Source organism: Thunnus albacares, chromosome 18 (assembly GCF_914725855.1).
Source record: "Thunnus albacares chromosome 18, fThuAlb1.1, whole genome shotgun sequence".
Lineage (NCBI taxonomy): Eukaryota > Metazoa > Chordata > Actinopteri > Scombriformes > Scombridae > Thunnus > Thunnus albacares.
In genome coordinates, this window is record NC_058123.1 from 16,089,965 (window position 1) to 16,104,437 (window position 14,473).

A 14,473-nucleotide genomic window follows, 5' to 3' on the forward strand; every position below is an offset into this window, starting at 1 on the left:
TGTCTGTTTTTCTTATTGGGGCTTCATTCTGACATAAGTCTGCACATTAATATGCAAATCAAGACACCAAAACTTGTGGAAAAAAATCATCAAATCGTTCCGTACTGAGATCTGTTCAAAAGTAAAGTTTTATTATTATTCATTGTTAATTATTTCACATGAAAAAAGGATGTACCTCAAACTCAACCACTTTGCGCTGTTAAAAAAAAGGATATTTTGTTCATTTTGTGGACGAGCTTTTCAGAAAATACAATTAAGTATTTTAAAAAAAAACAACAAAAAAAAAACAAACAGTCAGTTTGGCCTAGTCCCGCGTTTCTGAATCCGGCTGTTTCTCATGAGATTCTGGCTGTGCAATGTTGAACTCTGCTTCGTACATAATCTGCTGGATTTTTATTTTTGTCTCGCATCTTTTCTGTGGAGCGAGTCGCTTCAGAGCGGGGACGAAGCTCAGCAGAAAAAGTTCGTCCTCGTCCCGTGGCCTGTTGGGAAATGAGGAGCCATTGTCTTTGACCAGCCATTTTGTCGGGGACGGTGTAGTTTGGGACGAAGACAGTGAAAGCGACTCTTGCATCAGGCGCCGTTTCCGTCCAGTTTTGTTGATGGGGGTGATTTGTGAGCCTGACGGCATGTTAGCCAGAACAGCCAGCTGGGCCATCTGTGAGTCCTGAGACACTGAAGGAAGCTGCGACACGAACGCTACCTGGGGTTTGAGGTCAGCTGGGCTCGCTGGGACCTTCATTGTGGACTGCGGTGTCTTGACCGTCTCAGACGATGTGGTTTCTCCCTCCGGGCAGCCAGATTCGTTGTCTGGATTGTCGTGGTCATCGTCGTTGTTGCCGCAGATGTCTGCCACTCCGCTTCTGGATCCGGTGAAGGGTGCAATGAAGTTCATAAGTTGTCTGTATTTCCATCTGCTTTGCATCACCTCTCCTTGCTTCTTACTTTTGATCTCCATCCGGACTTCTTTCAAATACCTGTCTCTCATGTTCTTCCATTTTCTTTTGCACTCCTCGGCTGGAAAAGAAAAATAGTGTAAGAAGCAAGAAATCAAAATTCTGCCATTTAATAACAATGAAAATGACTGTTTTGATGAGTAAATAATAGTGACAGCAACAGTGAAACAGTCTGCAACCTGGACATTCATAACAGCTGCACATGAGAAAAGTTATTCTAACAACTACAATTTTGTTGGAGTTCCTGAACAAACATTATGTGACGTTGATTGTCTTGTGTGGTCATTTTGCAGACAGAGGCAATTAATTATTTTTTAATCAGAGGTTAAACAGTTAGTTGATTAATCGATCAACAGAAAAATATATCAAACATGAAGAGCAAAAACGAGCTTGTTCCACTCTTTCAAATGTGCTGCTTTGTTTTATATTATTTGTAAATTTGGTTCCCACACCTTCTTAATCACTAAATTAAAGGACTTTCAAAGACTTTCCAGACCCAATTCCCTTAAATTCAAGGACACAACACAGCATAGTTTGAGACTGTTACAACACAGAATTTTTATAATGAGAACTAGCAGAATCTCAGACTATGTGGTCTTTGGTCTTCTTCTAACAGCTAAATAATATTCTACTCTGGTACAAAATACATAAATTCAAGCACTTTCAATGACCTATTGAGCTATTGACATCTACTTTCAAAAACTATCAAGGCCTTCGATTTTTTTCTAAAATTCACAAACTTTCGAGGAATTCAAGGACCTGTGGGAACCCATTAATCATTTCAAGGCATCACCATGTGATCTTGAAATTTGGGATTTTCCACTATTTCCTGAAAGCCTAAGGATAAAAAAAAAATCAGTTGTTGCATCACTAATTTTCATTACTTATTATTATTTTTCAATTCCTCATTTATAAAATATCAGAAAAGTGTGAACAATTCTTGTCAAGAGCTCACAAAGCCCAAGCTGCGCAAATTGCTTGTTTTCTCTGGCAAGCAGCAATAAATCCAAAAGACACTGAATTCTCACATATGAGAAGTTTATAATTTTTCCCTTTTTTTTCTTGATAAACGACTTAAATGATGACTCTCAAGTCAATCAAAAAGTTGACTAATTTTCTCAGCATTATGGTGTTTTTATGTGTGTCATGAAAGTGGATGAAAATGGAGCAAAACTTTATCCAAGTAAAATGAAGTCCAAATGACCGATGCAAGTTATAAAGTAACACAAGAACGAGGCCTAAAAATAATTTATTTCTGGTGCTAAGTGTGACCTTTTCTTTATATTGGTTTGTCTCGTCATGGATCCCATCTGGAGTTCATGGCTAGTTCAGGTTATATTTCAGACAGGGGGCCTCCATCCCTCTGACTCTGACTTATTTCCACCATGTATGTATGACTTTATCCGACATACTGCTGCTGCCGCCACCGCGCTCGCTGCCACGAGACTTCGCTTTCACTTTCACGGACCTCGCGGTGTGTTAACGAGCGAGACGACAGACATGCGGCTCGGTCGATGAAGCCGCGAGTCCGCTACGACGCTGAGCATGTTGCCTTTCCTCCGCCCCGTGCCGTTGCTGGAGACGCGGCTGCTGGCGGCGCAGTGGCGGAGCCGGACCGTGCCGTGTCGGTGCAGCGCGGCCTAGCTACGGCGTGCGGGCCGCGGCTGCTACCGCTAGCACGGTGCGCGCCGCTGCATCCACACCACCGGGCTGTACATGCGCGGATAAAAAGATGAAAAAAAGGTACAAACTGGCAGCCATAGACATGCGAAATACCTCCATTATCCTAGATACAACTAGCGTTTAGTCATTTATGGCTGTTTAGTCGCCCTTTCCAACAACGGCTGAGCAAATAATAACTGGCAGTAAAGTTGTGATAAACAAAAAACAATCAAAAATACTCACACGGGAGACCCAGTACCATGCTGATGTTTCTCCAAGCATTTGCCCGACTTTCTGTGCAGCGGTAATTCGGCAAAGTGACATTGTACAGCTCTGGGTGATTAAATACAGTCAATATTAACTTATCGTCCATTTTGCCCTAGTGTTGTATCTGTGCTGCGCTGACGCGGAAGCGGCAGTCTTCTCCCGCCTTTTCCGCCCAGCTGCTGCGAGTTATCGCGAGTGGCGAGCTGTCTGCCGCGCTGTTGTCGCTCTGCCGTTCAACGGTGGGCGGGCATTGTAGTCTTTTTGTCGCACGGGGGCGCACGAACGACTCTGCGTTGGCCCTTATTAATACTCTGCTCCATTGTGAGGATAATAAAGAAAATAAGCTCCCATAATCTGTTATTACATTTCAGGGTTTACAGGTCTCACTTCAGCTTTTAGAGGCAGCAAATCACACTGATAGAGGGTTTTTAATGGTACTCAACCTGGAGAGGAGGGGTCTCAACATAAACCTGAGGAGTTGTCAGGTGATTAAAGGGATGAGAAAGACAGAAGATCATCAATTCTGTTTATTTTATTCTGACCTTTTGTGAATTTGAGTTTTTCTTGTAAAATAGCCCACTACACAAGCTTTTCAGGCCTTTATAAATCCTTTACATGAAACACAAAAAACACTCTTTGGTGGAATTTGGTAGTCTCACTTAGGTTTGAAAGCATTAAAAGAAGATTTAAACAAACTAAAAAAAAGTTCAAAGGATGACAGATGTACATGTAACAAAAGCGGTAAACAAAATGTAACACAACTTAGAATATATATGTAGGATATTATTCTACTTTCTATGTGTCAATTGCAGCAACATAAATATATATAAATATCAAAACATTATGGAGCCAAACAAAAAAGGCACCAGATCCTAGAGTTCATTTTCAGATCTCAGGGGAGAGAAGGGAAAAAAACCCCATAACATCTGTTTTTACACAGCTATTCGATACGGAGTTTTGCAACAGGGTGGTTTTCTTGATTCCTCTCAAGTCTCCAGGGTATCAGTATCTGAAAAGTTTTTTTTTCTGAGCTTTTAGCAGTTAATGTGTTTCCCTGCGAAAAGCTCAAAAGCAAGACTGGAGTAAACACAGAGAGGGGAGGCTGATCCTCTGCATTTCCTGGTCACACAGCTGCGATCTCCGATTCCCCAGGAGGGTTAGGGCCTCAGTCCAGCAGTAAGCAGAGACACTGAGCTTTTTCACATGTGAATATTCTGATGCTATGTGGGTTTTCTCTGCTCATTCATCAACAGCCAGTGTAGGAGTGTTTATGTCTACTGTCTGAATTGTACTCATGTGTCCTTTATTATTCATGTTTTAAATATTTTCCTCCTGACCTGCTATTTGATACGTTGGATCCCAACACCTCACTTAAAGAGCACATTAGTCAGTGATGATCACATTGAATAGAATCTCACACATCAGCAACAGCAGAACAATTACAATTCTGCATGTTAGCCATGTAATTTTTTGCAGAAATTACTGTCTTGAGCTGCAACATCACATCCCAATAAAGCAGAGAAGCAATTACAATTTCTTTCTCAGCCTCAGCCTGGCGTGGATATCCTTTTTTTTGTCACCATATCTGGACCAGTGTTGGGTTAACTTTGAGTCTAAAGAGGATAAAAGAAATCAAAACACTTCTGCAGATCTCACTATTGTCAATTTCCCCTTTATATGTCACTTCATGTTGTTTGTTTGAAGGCCTTGTGAAATGGAATAATTTCTGATGCATCACAAATCATGTTTACCAACATTTTTGGGGCAAAAATCACTTTACATTGACGACAGCATTCCAAGCTGTTTCTTTAAAATCCAGAAAAACTGTATCAGCCATGAGGCGGCGGTGGCTTTCTTTACTTTCCTTCTTGCACCAAATATTGCTCTTACAACAACAAAATGAACCTTTATCATTCTAATCCCCAGTAATGAATTTTGAACTGTTTGAACCAATGCGGATGTGGTACAATTCCCTCTATTGAGAACTACAATAACTGCAGATAAGCGATCTCACATGCTCCGCAAACTATACATCAACAATCTGGGCGCTATTAAACCCAAGTGAAAAGGATGGGATGGTGTTTATTGTTATCTGTTTTCAAAAGCCCTTAGAAGAGGAGCTTAAGACAGATTGTGGAAATCCATTAATTCTCTGGGCAAAAAAAAAAAGAAGGTGTATTGCCTTGTATGAAATCACAGGATTTGTTGAGGGGGGATGAATTTAACCTGTAATAGCTTTACCTCAGCGGTACACATTGTCAGAGAAGTCAAACTGAAAAGACTGCACCACACAGATAAGACACATGATGCATGATTGTGAATATAAACCACATAGAAGGGCCCCCTCTCTGAATTACTTATCTGTATTGAGTAACACATACAAATCTATTAGTGTCACCACACACATCACCAGCAAGATAACTGCCTCATTCATTCATCTGCAACTGGCTAATAAGCGTGTGTGTCGTTTGCATGCATTGTTGTCATCAGTGCTGCCTCAGCTTGTGCCATTTACTGAACGTATCCACTAATTTGCACATGATCATTTGTTAATAAAGCTAAACAGGGAAAGTGACATTATGAAATTCAAGAGTCAATCCTCAAGTTCAGCATACACAAGTCTCTGGCCACACCAAAAAAAAAAAAGAAACGTTCATCTTTAAATCCAGGTTTCTAATACCAAGCAATCCCCTTTTCTCTAAAACCTCAACAATAAGGATCTTAGGAGCTCTCCACTTCTCATTTTATGCAGTGAAATCTGATTTCTTTTGGAGAAAGGAATGAGGTAAGATTAACTGAATCTGCCGTCCTCCCTAACCTCTTCACAAAACTGCCCAGATTAGCTTGGAATTAAGTTTCAACCGTTTTATGTGTCTGGTCCATAGAGGGATTATAGTTTTACTATTTTTTTTTTTTTTTTTGCCTCCCAATTTCACTATAAGGGTCTGACACACTGTTGTAGAGAGAAGAGACGGAGAAGAGAAGCAGAGGCTGAACTATCAAAAAGACCCGTGTGTCGATATCCCAGACGTTGTTATACTGGAGATACTTTGGAGATGGATGGACTGATCAGGGTGGAGAAACAAAAGTTTCCTTTCACTATTGAAAACATTCTGAGAAAATACCCCAACAGTAATGGGGACATACAGTCATGTGGAACAAGTGGTGCTGGACTAAAAGAAAAGGCAATGAGTCCTGCTGGAGGCCAGACAGAGACTGTTCATCACGCCTGCCTGTACTGCTGCTACTGCTCCCACTGTGGGGACATATTCCAGACTGATTTCATGCATGAAGGTAAGATAAAAACCTTTTCTCTTTATGAGAAGAATCAGCTCTGTTGGTACTTGTTTTAAAACTGATTTTGAGATTAATAACACTTTAACTTCAAATCAGATCTCCTGCCTGCTGCCTGTCAGTATGGATGGGCCACAGCGATGCTCTCGGACCCGTGCAGGCTGGCAGAGGCTCACAGAGAAGAGCAGTCGCCCGGTCAGGTGCAGAGGCGGACCAGACGTCACCGCACTATTTTCACCGAGGAACAGCTGGACGCACTGGAAGAGCTGTTCCTGCAGAACCAGTATCCAGATGTGAACACGAGGGAAAAACTAGCAGAGCGCACACACTTAAGAGAAGAAAGAGTAGAGGTAAGACTGCCGAGCCACACAGAGGATTAAATAACTTTCAAAATGATCCAACTGGATGTTGTGTTGCAGCTTGTCATCTATATGTGTGTGAATGAGGAGAATCTCAAGACCACTAGACCATAGTTTAAATACTTCAGCTGAGCTTGGATATGATCACACCTGAGCTCTGTTCAATTTGTCATGTTTTAATTATATTATATATATTATATTATATACTTTTGTTGATAATGTTTAATAATGATGGCCATTGCTGTTCCACTTGTTTATGTAAATGTGAATTTGTAAGGGCCAAACAATATAAGTACAGTATGTCACTGAAACAATAAAAAATAACATTATATTTTTTCTGTTTATAGGTTTGGTTTAAAAACCGAAGAGCGAAGTGGAGGCGCCAGAAAAGACTTACATTTACTGTGGGAAACACAGAAAACTAGATTTTGTACTGTATATATGGACTGTGTACTGTAATGTATATTTGGACCACAGCTTTGTGTCCAGCAATGTGTGTGTGTGTGTGTGTGTGTGTGTGTGTGTGTGTGTTTGTGTGTGTGTGTGTGTGTGTGTGAGAGAGAGAGAGAGAGAGAGAGAGAGAGAGAGAGTTACATAAATACAAGGAAATTTTCTTGCTATTATTATCAAATATTGTAGCCAGACTTTTTTGTTTTAGAAAATAAACAAACATGGGACTTTTGTCAGTCAAACTGCGTGACTGTAGACGATTTTGTAGCCTATTTGATTGTTGAGTGAATGATAGAAGACTGACTGTATATTATGATGTTAATTATGATGGTTTAAATCATGAGTCTGTGAATGGATTTAATTTGCACTGGTTGTGAAAAAAGTGTCCTTGAGGACAAATAAAGTTCTTTTCAGAGAGATGGAGGAACTTCATTTTTTACGCAAGCTATAACACAAGCTGCACAAGTTGAAGTGTCATACCAATTCAAAAGCTGGCTTAGAATTAGAATATTAATATACACATCATACATCTCCTCTTTTCAGCTTACAAAACACCTTCATGCAGGTTTTTGTGGATGAAAAAAATAGTGAAAATTTTCCAAGGTTTTCAGCAACTTTCAACTTTTATATCAAAGATCTTCATATAACGTAGTTAATTTAGACCAATAGTTGTCAGTGTGGGGGTCAATAACCCTTGGAGGCTCAAAAACATAATCAGAGATGTTTTATATGGAGTAGTACTGTGTTAGTTTAGTCATATGAGTCGATCAGACTAATGAAGCACTGAAACACATTCCACAAAAATATACTGATAAACTGATCATATATCACAACGTTTTAACTTTAAAGTTATAATAAAATTTATATTAGAAATAATGAGATATTGTTTACTGGAAATACATTTCCTTTTCTTGCCTGTATACTAGAAATTTCTTTCTTTCTTTTCCCCATCACCTTATTTATAGAAAGCATCACTTACAACATGTGTTACAATAATAAAACAATTGGGCATCATAATGAAATAAAGATAACCTAAAGGACATGACTTCACTTTCAGTTTGTTGATACAATCAACATGGTAACAGGACAAAGGATCAAAGTAATAATAATAATAAATAGATGGAAAAATAACTTAAAAAATAAAGAATAACAGAAAAAGTAGGCATTTTTTCTTTTGTAGTGGAAATTTCTTGAGCTGAAGTAAACTTCCGGTGACGTAACTAGTCAGACTGTACGTAATCACTACGTTGTTTGTATGCTGCTGCCCTGAGGTGGCTAAAAGTTAGCTTACGGGTTACAGTTGGTGACATATACGCTACTTTAAAGGTGTAATTTTCTACAATAAGACTAAACTATTGAAGCGGTACCTGTTAAATACAAAGGCCACCTTCTGTTTCCATTCAGTGGGTGTTTTGTCGTAGAAGGTTCGCCGTTAGCCGTTAGCCTAGGAGGCTAACTTTGTCCACAATGGAGGGCAGCGCTAGCGTGAGGAAATCGCTGTCCGGTACTCTCGTCCCTTCAGCGGTCACAACTGTGGCTCTCCGACAGCAGCCTGAGACGGACAAGGAGAAGCTGACGAGAAAGGTCCTCGATGAAGAGGAGTACATTGAGGTAGCTAAATGATGGTCTATGATAGGGAGACCTGCGGGGACGGGCTATCAGTAACGTTAGCTAGTTATCAGACATCATAACAGACGTGTTGTATTTCATATTACTAGGTTAAAAAAACAATTGAACAGGTTAATTATTCAGTGAAACAAGTATTACTTTTGGTGTTGAGCTCTGTGTGTTTTTAAGGAGGGAATAAGTAACTAAGGAACTCTTTAGTGCCTTGTGAGAAATGTGACAAATCAGAGATACCCCACCTGCTGTTTTCAGAAACAAATTAAGGTGGTAACATTATGTACAGTATATAAATGTTGGAGTCATATCATGATATAAGACTAAATAGACATGTTTTAGGATTTGAGATGTGTTGGGACTTGTCATATTAATTATATCAAATTGTTGAGTCCAGAAATATTCTGCTCACTCACTAAAACTATCCTGGTCACAAGATACAATCTTGTAAAACTGAAATAGTAATTTGATTACACAATTAGTCAATCAACAGAAAAATAAAAATCAACAAGCTTGATAAGAGATTATTGGATTATATAAATGTTCAAGCAATAAAGCCTCACATTTCTCTATAAGCCCCACAGCTTCTCAACTGTGAGGATTTGCAGCTTTTCTCTGTTTTTATATAATTGTAACTCGGATATATTACGGTTTTGAACTGTTGGTCAGACAAAACAAACAATTTGTAGACGTCCTCTCTTGGGCTCTGGGAAATTGTGATCATTTTTCACTATTTCCTGGTGTTTCATTTTCATAGACGAAAGGATTGAAGAGCTAAGAGAATAATCTACAGATTGAGATCAAGAGTCAAAATAATAGTTAGTTGCTGACCTACCTTGTTTTGTTTTGGACACTAGCAAGCTAGAAAACATACTACATTGAGAGTGAAAGTGAGACTTGCTTGAGAAATACAGGTCCCTTATGTAACTGAACATGTCATTATTTGCCCTTAAACAAAGCTGAATGTTCCTACCTGTCAACTTCTAACAGAGTTTAGAGAAGATCATCCAGAGGGACTTCTTCCCAGATGTGACAAAATTGCAGGCGCAGAAGGACTATCTTGATGCAGAGGAAAATGGAGATCTTGAGAGAATGAGAGAGATATCCATCCGATATGGATCATCTCTGACAAAATCTACCCCACGATCAACTGCACCTTGTGAGTAATACATTTAAAGTTGTATTTTCATGTTATACCATGTAAAAATTGATTATATTAGTTAGTGATATCACAAAAGATACAAATTGTATCTGTTAGATATCTCTTCTGGTTCCCATAAACATGTTTTACATCTGTTTGTTTTTTCTCCGTCCTCTTTGTGTGTAAGATGTGACACCAGCTAGTTTTGAGACACCAGTGGGTCGTTCAGGATCTCCCTCCTCCACTCATGGTGCTAAGGGTATAGATGGTGGTAAGTATCTCTTCTTTTTTTTTTTTAAGATGAAGAGCCGAAACTCTCAAGACGTTGGTGATATAATGTTCAAATGTTTATCTGTGTGTTCATATGAACCCACAGACCTGTTTCCAACTTTTAAATTGACCTAAATTGTTTCCGTTCTGTATATTTTTCTCCTCTTCCTCTCCTCGGTCTTATGAATGGACATGTTTGGCAGTAATACACTAACAAATGGAGTTTCAAATACTTAAAATTTAACCCGATTTCTATTGATGTTGTGTTTTATAGAGAACAAGTATGATGAAAAGGAAGAGAAAGAGCTGCCTTGTCTGGATCGCTTCCTCGCTAAAAATACCAGCGAGGATAATGCATCATTTGAGCAGATAATGGATCTAGCAAAAGATAAGGAGAAGCTCAAGCACGCCTGGTTATATGAAGCTGAGGCTGAATTCAAACAGGTAGGCACTCTGAAGCTCAAACATCAAAGTAAAAAACTGTAACCAAAATCCATTTTTGAGTTGAGGGGGACTTAAAATTAAAAGCATCAGTCCGTTGAGTTTCAAACACTTGCCACCAGTAGGCTTGTAAGGTAGCTATGAAAAGAAAGGTTGCTTAAATTTATTTGTAGCAGCATTTGATTACTGTCATCCAGATGATTATTTAACTTATGACACACCCTTAGTCTATTTTGATAACATTTATAAACACTCAATAATATTTTCCAGCGCCATGAAGAGCAACTTGCCTTACCATCAGTGGAGAAGGCAGCTCTTGAATGTGTCAAAGCTGGACTGGAAACATGGGAGTACAAAGCGAAGAATGCCTTGATGTATTATCCAGAAGGTAAGAGGATCAAACTTGGATTGAGTAAAGGCAGCTATGAAAACACATCTTGTAGTTAAATAAAGTTAAGTGAAAGGGGGGGGAAGTGAATTTCATGCGTTTTTCTCTTCTTCAAATCAGGTGTTAAAGACGACGATGCTATCTTTAAGAAGCCAAGGGAAGTAGTTCACAAGAACACACGCTTCGTTGGAGACCCATTCAGCAAAGCTCTCAACAAAAGCCAGATTCAACAGGCTGCAGCCCTAAATGCACAGGTAAAATATAGGATTATGATATATTATGAAATCACAAAATGCATGATGCCGCATTAGGGAAAGCTTCATTGTTAATATACTTTAATCCCTGAATTATGTAGCTCATCTATCATGTTCTCTGGCCAGTTCAAACAGGGTAAAGTTGGCCCAGATGGGAAAGAGCTCATCCCACATGAATCTCCAACAGTCAACGGATATGGCTTTGAAAGAACGCCTTCCCCTGCACCTGGTAAGCAAGTCTAAAAATCCTCTTGAACATTGTAACAATCCTGAGACAGATCAAACTACATTGGTTAATGATGCAACCTACTTAGTAGAGTTTTGAATGCTTCGTTTTGTCCTCTCAGGTGTCGCTGAGTCACCTCTCATGACGTGGGGTGAGATCGAGAGCACCCCGTTTCGTCTGGATGGATCAGAAACTCCATATGTCGAGAGGAACCACGGCCCATCGTTTAAGGTAATAAAGTTTCAGTGGCTGTAATGATTTGTAAATCATTAAGTTTGAGTTATTTGTTAAGTTGTAAAATGTTGAGACTTAAAATACGCTGTTTTTGAAAGATCCCAGAGCCAGGAAGACGAGAGAGATTGGGTATAAAGATGGCCAACGAAGCTGCTGCTAAAAACCGCGCAAAGAAGCAGGAGGCATTGCGAAAGGTCACAGAGAACCTTGCAAGGTAAAGACATTAGACCGTCTGCACTCTTTAGAGTATTTCTGCAAGTAAAAAGATCACTACATTTGTCACCTCCTCTCCATAAAACAGAGAGTTTCACTAGTTACCACAGTGTTTTTTTTTAGTGAATTACTTGCCGCTATCATTAACTGATTACATCAACCTTTGTGTTGCAGTCTTACGCCTAAAGGTCTGAGCCCAGCCCTCACCCCCGCCCTGCAGAGGCTTGTAAATCGGACATCCAGCAAATACACGGACAAAGCCTTAAGGGCAAGTTACACCCCATCACCCTCGCACAGAGTCCCTGGCTACAAGTCTCCCTTCGGTGGCCCGTCCACTCCCTCAGGAACACCAACACCAAACAAAGCCAAAACGCCAGGCACTCAGGACCTCACTTCACTCACAGACAATCTGCTGCAGCTTCCCAAGAGACGGAAAGCCTCAGACTTTTTCTAAGAAGGACCCTTTTCTCTGCTGGGATCGTACAAAACACAGTTCTTATAATGTGGAGAACTTAATTATAACTTTAAATACCGAGTTTTCTCGAATTACAGAGCACATCTTTGGGCTGGATGACTGGATAGAGGAACATACATTGGATTTAAGAATTTGTAAGGATTTATTTGTTACATTTTTGCAGAGATGGATTAATGTAGTTCACTGTAAAATTCACTTTAGTGGCCATATTCTATTTAATTAATTTTATTTTTTTTTAAGTTTTGTTTCAAAAATCCAGTTTTTATTGATTTTTGTTCAGTTGTTTACACCCTTGCAAACTTTAGTTATCCCTGCCTCATACCCAGCAGCACATGCTTAACTGATATTTTTATTTCATGATTGTAATCCAGCAGTTGTTTCTGAGAATCACACACACAAATGTGGCTTCAACACACAGCATCCAAGAGCGGTCGCATCTCAGTGTTTGAGTCATTTCTATGATGCAGAGACAAAGTGTTGTTTTGTTACCTTAAAACAAGTTCAACTAATCTCACTGTTTTGTGTTTGTGTCAAAAATGGGTTTCAGTCAGACAGCTCGCTGGCGTGGAGTTTAAATGATGAATGTTTTTTCCATGTTTCTTTTTGCCATTTATCCTTCAAGTTTAAAATTGAAAATGCAACAAGCAGAGCTGGACTCAGCAACATAAAACTGGACCACCTTTTTTAAAAAAAATCTATAAAGGAATAGGACCTTTTTGATGTAAAATGGTCTGCAAAAGAATATCATACCATGTATCATCAGATGACAACCTAATCAACAGCTCTGTTTCCTGTCTGTTTTCTACTGGTGGTTGATCAGAACTGTGGATAATAAGTTGTTTTTTTTTTAGCAAGCTTCAAATGTACAGATGTAGTTATACTGTTCTGGGTTTAAACTACAAACAGAAATAGTTCAACATGATCTCAAGTTTGTTTTTCTGAACATTAGAGCTTACAAGGCTGAAGTTGTGTGTGAAAGTCAACAGGGGAGTCATGATTCATCGGGCAGTGTTTTCAAAACTAAGGATGGTGTGCAGGAGTGAGTCAAACATTTTAAATTGGTTGTTTACGATATGCGCTTAGTCACAAACACCCAAAATGATTTCCAGTTCATGTTTAATATGCATGTTTATCTCTGGTAAGAAATATCCTTCCACAAAAGCAGTAATAGGATAGTTGTGCATTTTAAATCTGCCTTAAAACAATGCTTGCATGCCTATATGTACTTTAAAAGTGTTATCGGTTGTTTTAATTTGTCTTTCTCTCCATAGTGGCCGTGAAGTAATTCCTTACTAGTGCAACACTGTGTCAAAATGCATTTCAAACATGAGCTGAAGCTAATATGAGACTTCAGCAGTCTTTAAGTCAAGTGGGTATCTTCCAGCAGTACAGGTTTTTTAATAAGAAATTCCCTTTGTGTTTCCCCAGAGACAGCGTTTTCCTGCTGTGCTGCAGTGGAAGAATTGAATAGAAATTTGTACTAGAAAGACTTGTTCAGACTGCTTTACCCTCATTTTAGCGACAGCTGAATTTAAGAATGCATTTATGCACAGAATAAGGATTGTGAATTTTTGTCCCCCATCTCTTATATTTGAGTCACACTAGGAGGGGATCACTTCACAGCCTGTATGCACAGTGGGAATAATTACAACAGTCATAACTTATTCAATGTGCCTATGGGCGTATGAGTATTGTCTTAAGGCAAACCTGAAAGTGAACTTATCTTATCAAGGGCTCTGATACTCAACACCAGTTTCATCCAGCTGGTTATAGGTGAACATATAATGATACTGTGAGATTATTGGTAAATAGCATGGATTACTATGGATGTACATGTTGAAAAGGACAAAAAACATTGAATAGCACCATCTTTTGATTTTTTAGGAGTGTTTGTACAACTTCTTTTTCATTTCGAGTGTGGCGTTTGAACTGTGGCTCAGTGGTTGTATGATTTGTGATAGTATGATAATGGTTCTCCACACTCACACACAAATCATGTGCACATGAAAGCCTGAAAGCGGATGTTAAGACATTAGATGTCTTCCATCATGATTACAAAAGTAGGCTGTGAATTCCCATAAAGGACAGGGACAGGGACTGACTCCTTATGATAACTGCAGTCTTTGAGTTTGACCCATGGGCCATCTCACAAGGTCAAATAGGTCAGACTGCCCCAAGAAGGGAAGGAAGACCATAAAATAGAGAAAATTACATGATCACATT

General features: G+C 39.2%; 3 protein-coding genes across 4 annotated transcripts; 2 read left to right on the forward strand and 1 right to left on the reverse strand.

The window, feature by feature from the left end:
- Positions 1–110: 110 nt before the first annotated feature.
- On the reverse strand, positions 111–3,089 carry si:zfos-128g4.1. 2 transcript variants are annotated; one of them, XM_044333883.1, is made up of 2 exons: positions 2,862–3,089; positions 111–1,017 (listed from the first exon to the last, which is right to left on the reverse strand). In XM_044333883.1, exons 1-2 carry the CDS (start codon positions 2,989–2,991, stop codon positions 305–307), a joined length of 843 nt encoding a protein of 280 aa, XP_044189818.1. In that variant the 5' UTR covers positions 2,992–3,089; the 3' UTR covers positions 111–304. The 2 variants fall into 2 exon arrangements, with proteins under 2 accessions (XP_044189818.1, XP_044189819.1); XM_044333884.1 differs by lacking the exon at positions 2,862–3,089 and adding an exon at positions 2,229–2,325.
- Positions 3,090–3,195: 106 nt separating this feature from the next.
- On the forward strand, positions 3,196–7,407 carry LOC122968549 (homeobox protein goosecoid-2). The gene is made up of 4 exons (XM_044333886.1): positions 3,196–4,061; positions 5,828–6,179; positions 6,279–6,529; positions 6,886–7,407. The coding sequence occupies exons 2-4, from the start codon at positions 5,942–5,944 to the stop codon at positions 6,961–6,963; spliced, it is 567 nt and encodes a 188-aa protein (XP_044189821.1). The 5' UTR covers positions 3,196–4,061; positions 5,828–5,941; the 3' UTR covers positions 6,964–7,407.
- Positions 7,408–8,209: 802 nt separating this feature from the next.
- Positions 8,210–13,172, forward strand: ess2 (ess-2 splicing factor homolog). Its single transcript, XM_044334333.1, has 10 exons — positions 8,210–8,599; positions 9,599–9,767; positions 9,937–10,020; positions 10,294–10,463; positions 10,731–10,848; positions 10,969–11,102; positions 11,229–11,331; positions 11,450–11,559; positions 11,661–11,776; positions 11,950–13,172. The coding sequence occupies exons 1-10, from the start codon at positions 8,456–8,458 to the stop codon at positions 12,227–12,229; spliced, it is 1,428 nt and encodes a 475-aa protein (XP_044190268.1). The 5' UTR covers positions 8,210–8,455; the 3' UTR covers positions 12,230–13,172.
- The last annotated feature ends 1,301 nt before the right edge of the window (positions 13,173–14,473 follow it).

What these genes read in the sequence shown, in the direction of transcription:
- si:zfos-128g4.1 (XM_044333883.1), bottom strand. Translation starts at nt 2,991, where the DNA reads ATGGACGATAAGTTAATATTGACTGTATTTAATCACCCAGAGCTGTAC. An exon ending in CATGGTACTGGGTCTCCCGT is followed by an intron (nt 1,018 to 2,861) that starts GTGAGTATTTTT and finishes TTTCTTTTCCAG; the next exon opens with CCGAGGAGTGCAAAAGAAAA.
- LOC122968549 (XM_044333886.1), top strand. Translation starts at nt 5,942, where the DNA reads ATGGATGGACTGATCAGGGTGGAGAAACAAAAGTTTCCTTTCACTATT. An exon ending in GACTGATTTCATGCATGAAG is followed by an intron (nt 6,180 to 6,278) that starts GTAAGATAAAAA and finishes ACTTCAAATCAG; the next exon opens with ATCTCCTGCCTGCTGCCTGT. An exon ending in TAAGAGAAGAAAGAGTAGAG is followed by an intron (nt 6,530 to 6,885) that starts GTAAGACTGCCG and finishes TTCTGTTTATAG; the next exon opens with GTTTGGTTTAAAAACCGAAG.
- ess2 (XM_044334333.1), top strand. Translation starts at nt 8,456, where the DNA reads ATGGAGGGCAGCGCTAGCGTGAGGAAATCGCTGTCCGGTACTCTCGTC. An exon ending in CTGAGGCTGAATTCAAACAG is followed by an intron (nt 10,464 to 10,730) that starts GTAGGCACTCTG and finishes AATATTTTCCAG; the next exon opens with CGCCATGAAGAGCAACTTGC. An exon ending in CTGCAGCCCTAAATGCACAG is followed by an intron (nt 11,103 to 11,228) that starts GTAAAATATAGG and finishes TTCTCTGGCCAG; the next exon opens with TTCAAACAGGGTAAAGTTGG.